We start from the raw sequence: 6,942 nt of genomic DNA on the forward strand, positions 1-6,942 counted from the left end.
GTGACATCAGCAGCAAATTCTGTTTGTGTTTTTGTTTTTTGACATTGTGGTGGCTCAGTTAATCTGTTGAGGACAAGTCCCACGTATACTCGGGCAGGTGTCTATGGGAAATGCGTGTTGTGGCAAAATCAGCCCGTCCTCGATGGGTTAAATGAGTTGTCAAATGCTTAATGAGCTGTAAAATGCTGTTGAAATGGGTGGAGAAAAAAAGTGTTGAAAAGCATTGGAAATTATCCTGTCATGATCCTATCAAGATATCTATGAATGCAAATCACCATGATTTGAAAGTAACTGTTAAGGAATACACATACTCCAACTTTTCCACTTTTGGCAGGAGATCTACCACTTTGATGCGATTTTTGCCAAATTTCACACTCTCCCGCTTTAGTTTGTATTTCTTTCACTCTAGCTGTATGTCTTTTGCTCAAGACATATTTTTCACCCCCTCAGAATTTAGCCCTCTCCTGCAGATCTTCAGTTTTGTCATGTCTGTTCAAAAATAAAGATAGCACAAGGTATCACCAGAGAACATGGCTAGCCCTAGACCCGACTGGCTGGACCTGACTTCAAGGGATGCCATGCTTTGTGCTTATTATGCACACATAATATCTAGCACATGATCTCCAGTTTGCTGGGGGTCCAGGCAGAAGAATCTTCCATTTAAGAGATGCTTTGGGTCTGTGGGAATAGTTTATCCTAGACTGGATAGCACTCTTGTACATGGGAATATTGTGTGTTATAGAACGGGTAGCAAAAATCCTGCGATCTCATTGGTCGAGAGCTGTGTGTTTATTTTTACTGGCTGCACGCTGCCTTACAGTTTATAGTAAACATGTTGTCGTGCACTTGTAGCAAAGGTTGGCTAAGGTGCCTCAGTGCCTCCAAAAGTGCTATTCACTTCAGGACTGCGCCCCTCAGGGAATAACACTATTTTGGTGTCACCTCTGCCCATAGTTTTAACCAGAAAACTCTCAAGGCAAAGTATATTTGTATACTTTTTTTTTTTTTTTTGGTTTTCTTTTCTCAGAAATCATAACCAAGCTATAGATATGTCAATGTCATGTGTCGTTTAAAGCCAAAACAGATAAATGAAAGTTTTCCTTTACAGCCCTGGAGTCCCTTTTCTCAATAATACTTCCAACCAGGCTGTTTCCTATCCCTGTAATGTCTGATGATTGATAGGTTTCCTTAAACTGATCGGTTTGACCGTGGTACTTTGACATTATCTTTACACATATAGAAATACCAAATAGATGAAGAATGTGCACAGCTGTAGACATTAGAAGCTGAAGACGTATTTAAAGCGGGAGAGACAGCCGGCTGCTTCCCAAATCCTGCGGGCTGTAACTGTTGTCTGTTTTCCGCAACAAAAGGCGGGCACATTTTGGCAGCTGTGATTTATCAGCGGGGCAGGGAAAATGTTAGTCTGGTAACGTCACACCAGAAGGAATAGAGGAATGATACATCACAATTTCTCATAGGAATTTTGGAGGGCTGTGTGTATGGAGAAAACAGACAAAACTGCATCTTTAGACATCAATCATTGTCCTTTTTCCCTCCTTTCTCTTTCTCTCTCTCTCCCTCATTTTCTTTTCTCTTTAACCATTGTCTCCAGTTGTGTGATCCACAGTGTTATGTTTGGGGGGGGGGGGGGGGGAGGAGGAAAAAACACCTGAAATGGTGATTTGTATTCATGGAAACCTTGATTGAAAGAAGCCAGGCAGTAAAGCCTCCTCGTTTCCCCATATTGACAGTTATATCCATGGAAATGTCGTAGTATTATTACGGAAGCAACGTTTCTTATGACCGTCTCATCTGCTCGATTCTTCAATTTCAACAACGGCTGCAGAGTGCAGCAAAAATGGACTGCGCTTCCCCCCTGTGCATGTCCTGAGAAATATGTAGCTTTTAAGTCACCCTGACAGTCTTGGCTTATGTGTGTGTGTTTGCATGTGTCTCCTTGAAGCATGCATTAAAGGACCTATGCAATGCAAATACATGTTGATTTGTGTTTATTTCTGATACCCTGATGGTGACTTATCTTTGAAAAAAACAACAACAGCATGAATATGTCCCCTACATTTTCAAATGATTTTTCTGCTAGTTTACTGAATAGATTACTTAGATCTGTTCTCACAGACTTCTAAACTAAGATTCTGTCAATGACATCATCTGTCAATCCCATCTATTCAACGAATTGAATTAACAAAAGACAATGGATTGCATCTTCCTCTGAACTGAGCGTAATTTGGGTGTTTCCATATACCGGGTAGTGTCTTTCTCTAAATATATTAGTACTGTGGAATCATGCCAGTTATGCTCAGTTTAGCAAAGGTGCGTTTCAATGCCTTTGGTCAATCAGTATGATGTAGAAGTGATTGACAGATGATGTCATCCTTAGAATCTTTGTTTTGAAGATTTATTCTTTTTTTGTGGGTGGATCGCAGTAATCTGGAGGAAACTAGCAGAGGTATTATTGTTAGATATGTGGTACATATTAAGATATTCTTGAGGGCACATAGGTGGTGGTCAAGTATTACAGTATAAATCAACACAAGTCAGCAATATTTGCATTGCATAGGTCCTTTAAAGTCTGTGAAATAGCGTGTTTAGAAATAATTCAGGAGTCTGAGTTGCATAATTCTTTGAATGTTTGAGATTTTACCAGTCATGCCAAGTCAAGAAAAACTACTTACCATGGATTGAGATATATTAGTGATATTCTTTGTCAAATTGGGGAGGAGGAGGGGAGAGATTTGCTTGGGTTTGTTTGTTGCAATGATGTATATTTTGGGGGAGGAAAATCACAGCTGTACATGTATTGGGAGGAGATGCCCAGTAGGGTTCTGTGAGACGGTGTGGATAGGGCTTGACTGAAATCAACATTGATTTATTTGACTGGTGAGATCCTGGGGACATGCAACCAGGGACATTCTTTTATAATATCATCTCCTTTTTTACTTTTCTCTTTTGAAATGTATGTCATCTATATCAGACTGATCCATTCATATTGATTATTTGACTAAAATCTGAGATGAATGCTGTAACTAGTTGGCCTGCATCCATTCTTTGTTACAATTGTACAGTATCTAGTGAGAGAGAAAGAGAGAGAGAGAGAGGTGGGGGGGGGGGGGAGAGAGAGAGGTGGGGGGAGGAGAGAGAGATATAGGCCTGTTCGATTTGGGGGCTGTCTTTATGTTAAAGGACAAGTCCACCTTTATATATATATATATATATATATATATATATATATATATATATATATATATATATATATATATACATGTGGATTGAGTGAAGGCAACAATATGAGTAGAACACATCAGTGAAAGTTTGGGGGAAATCGGACAATCCGTTCAAAAGTTATGATATTTTTTTTAAGTATCTGTGAAGTCACTACTGGATGAGAAGACTACTACAGTGTATGATGTCACATGCTTACAACGATATAAGGAAAATAAAAAGAGAATTTCGCAAAACTTCACTTTTTGAATAAAGTGCACATTTCTTGGACTTGTTACTGATGTATGTTAAGGATAATATGTGACCCTGCACCTCAAAACAAACAAAAAGTCGCCAGACATGAATTTTTATTGAAGACCATATTCTGAAAGAGCAGACTTTAAGCTTTAAAATGATGTATAACTCAAATCAAATGGACTCTTCTAACCTATCTAAATACTGGAAAGAAAGCACAAACTCAGGAAAAGTGTGTACTGAGAAAAGAGGCTCTGAAGTACAGTGTCTATTCAAGCACTTAATCTTTACCAAATCGTGCTGGCTGTGAGATGAATGGGACAAAAAACAGGAAGTAAACCACCAGAGTAACAACAATGAAGGGATTAACGGATTAAACTGAAATTAAGCATGCCTCATTAACACATTCTGTCCATAATGAATGCCAACTTTCAAAGCTGTAGCACTATCCTTTCAAAAGTTATTAGAGTTGAAAGTGAAGAGTGTGGACATGGTTTTTCAGAAATGAAAAAGGGATTCTACAGACACACCTAATCACACTATTCTACCAAAAAATGTTCGAGATAAACTGCTAAAAAAACAAATTTTTCTGCCCGTTTTATGATACCAAATTTTAGCATAATGTAAAAGAAGACCCGCTCTTTCAGAAAATATGAAAAAGTCAAGTTCGGCTAGGTTGACCCATTTCACTTATTTTCAGTCCTCACGCCAAATCAGTGTGTGCGACTTTATGTTCGTTTTGAGGTGCACGGTCACATATTATTCCCCTTGCCTTCTGAAAGAGAGAAGTCGAGTGTTCTTTTGTTATGCAAGAAAAGTGAAAATATGTTGAATTTTCTTTATTCTTTCTTTATATTGTTGTACACATGTGACATCACAAGCAATAGTAGTCTTCTCATGCAGCCGTGACTGAGCAGAAACTTTCAAACTTCATAACTTTTGAACGGATTGTCAGATTTTCCTCAAACTCTCACTGATGTGTTCTACTAAACATTGTTGCATTAACTAAACCCACATGTCTATTAAGGTGAACTTGTCCGTTAGGGGGCTTTAGTATGCAGTATGATAGTTGATTTATGCACTGATATACATGTAGCAATGCACCTGACTCATTGCATAACCCATGGAATAATCTTTTCATCGTATTTTGGACCCCCCCCCCCCCCCATGATGGCCGACATAAGTTAGTGTTTTTTTAAAACTGAATAGGTGTGGAAGATTATATAAGAGAGATGGAAGATTAGTGCACATTAGAACTTGAACAAGCTGAGTTTTTAAACCACCGCGAAAAAAACCAAATATTGTAGGTGCAGATGTGACAATGTGTTATTGTACAGGATAATGATGCAGTCATGTGGGATAAGGAATGTAGTTATTAATCACATGGAGTCAAGGGGAGAACCTGACAAATCAAACCATCAGTTGTTGTACATTGTGTATACACGTCATATTTTGTATGACAGCAACAAACATGAACTCATCATGCATTAGAGTTGTTGTACATAGTGTAACATATTTGTGTGACAGCAACAGAGATGATTTCATCATGCGTTATAGACCTATATGCTTTTTTTAAAAACAATGTAACTTATGTTTGCCATAACTGGGAAGCTTCCAAAATAAGAAGAAAAGATGCATTGTAGGTGAAATAGACATTAGCATAAAGAACAGGGCCCAAACCAAACAGGTCTATACTCAGTGCGTGCATGATATTGATGCATTCATGCCGGAGGAGAAAGATGCATTAGTGAATTACCAAACTGTTTTTACCCAAAGCATAATGAGGCAACAAACAGATATGCTTCATGGACGTCATCTTTCGCAGTCTGGTATTATGTGACTAGGCTTGTTTTTGTCTTTCCTCCTCATTTCAAGAAGGGTTAACCCTTTTTAATGACACCATCATTCATAGTATGCTGAGGAATTCGGTTGGATTTGTTGTGTTTTTCTTACTGGATTTCAGGATTCCTACTGTGGTGGTAAAAGCTCATGCAATTCTTAAGCTCCCCTGGCTGACACAGTATCTTCATCATCATGCCAGCCCCCATGTCAAAAGTGGCAGTTGTGTGAATAACACCTTTTTTCCATTCCTCTCACGACCCTTTTTCCCTCCTCAGATAACAACGTGGAGAAGGTTAGAGAGCATCTGCGGGCGCTGGATGTCCAGGGATTGGAGCCGGAGGCCGCCACGGCTCTGGCCATGCTGCAACAGGTCTTTGTTGCCGTGGCAACGGAGATGATGCCTGACGACACGGATCCGGAGAGCATGAGCAGGGGCGGTGGGCTTCCCCTGGATTAGTCAGCTCAGCCCGGGTGACACGACAACCCCAATGCGGTTTAGGTGGAGTAAACCAAAGGATTTATTCTCTCCAATGCGACTGAGCCCCACAATTTAACAAAGTAGACTGCCACTTATCCACCAGATGATGGAGGAATACCAGTTTAAAGTGTGCTACAGGATCCATGCAAATTAGATGTAATGTCTTTTCTGACTAAATGAATATTGTTAATGTTTTCATAAAATAAAAGATTTCCATCCTGCATGCAGAGTAGTGTACTCACTGAATAATTCCTCCTAGATGGCCCTTTAACCCTCTCTGTGCCAGGAACTTTGGACAAAGTATACAATGCTTTGGAGTTTTCCATGCCAATAGGCTCTCAAAGCATGCAAAGGATTGAAGTAAATCCAAATGTTGTCTTCGAACTGCACTCCACACAGGCACAGAGAAGATTAAATGGAAAGTTGACAGGAGAGTACACTTGAGATGGGCTTTTACCAGGCAATGCTTACAGAGAACCCACCCGAAGGCAACTTACGACCTTCGCTTTTCATTCTCCAGGATATGGGCGTCAGAAACGGGGACATGTTTTTGTAACTCGGCTTATCTGCAAGAGACATGAAACCACCACAAGATATACATTTCTGGCTGTTTGTGTCATGAAAAAGGTAGCAGCTCTCTACTTAATGTTTGTTATAGCAATGAAATGAGACATGTGAACAATTCTTTTCATAGACATTGTTTTCTGAACGCTTTGCAATCAGTTCTAAAATGAACTCTTTTAAAAAGATAGTTACATTTATTTTGAATTATGTTTCATATTTCTGCACTGCAAAATGCTATATAGATTTCACCAATTATTTTTGCTGAGATGAAATGATATTTGTATTATCAATTTCTTATTCACAGAATTCTCACAGAATTTACAAATTAGTGTTGATATCTTAAGTTATTTTTGTTCTTTGCAATCCAAAAGAAAAGTATTGGCTGAAACAAAACTCCAGGAGTGATGTGGAATAAAATCATAACTTGACTAACAGAATTATACTTGCACAATGATGATTTAAATGCCTTCCTTTCTATCAAAGTTAGAGATGAAACTTGTATACCTCACTCCTTCATCCTACATTTGTCCAAATGGGAATTCAGGAAAGTTAATGTACTGTGTTGTATTAGTAGTCAAAAA

The 6,942-nt window shown here is 38.9% G+C and overlaps 1 protein-coding gene across 1 annotated transcript in view; it reads left to right on the forward strand.

The window, feature by feature from the left end:
* The window catches only part of LOC139741414 (HEAT repeat-containing protein 6-like), a 92,533-nt gene extending 86,602 nt beyond the window's left edge, over positions 1 to 5,931 (forward strand). The window contains exon 23 of the mRNA XM_071652000.1: positions 5,595 to 5,931. Coding sequence (XP_071508101.1) covers positions 5,595 to 5,776 — 182 coding nt within the window. The 3' untranslated portion in view covers positions 5,777 to 5,931. The remainder of the gene's footprint in view (positions 1 to 5,594) is intronic.
* The last annotated feature ends 1,011 nt before the right edge of the window (positions 5,932 to 6,942 follow it).

Source organism: Diadema antillarum, unplaced genomic scaffold, assembly GCF_040938485.1.
Source record: "Diadema antillarum isolate AM-2024a unplaced genomic scaffold, OU_Dant_1.0 seq00000927_RagTag, whole genome shotgun sequence".
In the NCBI taxonomy this organism is placed as follows: Eukaryota; Metazoa; Echinodermata; class Echinoidea; order Diadematoida; family Diadematidae; genus Diadema; species Diadema antillarum.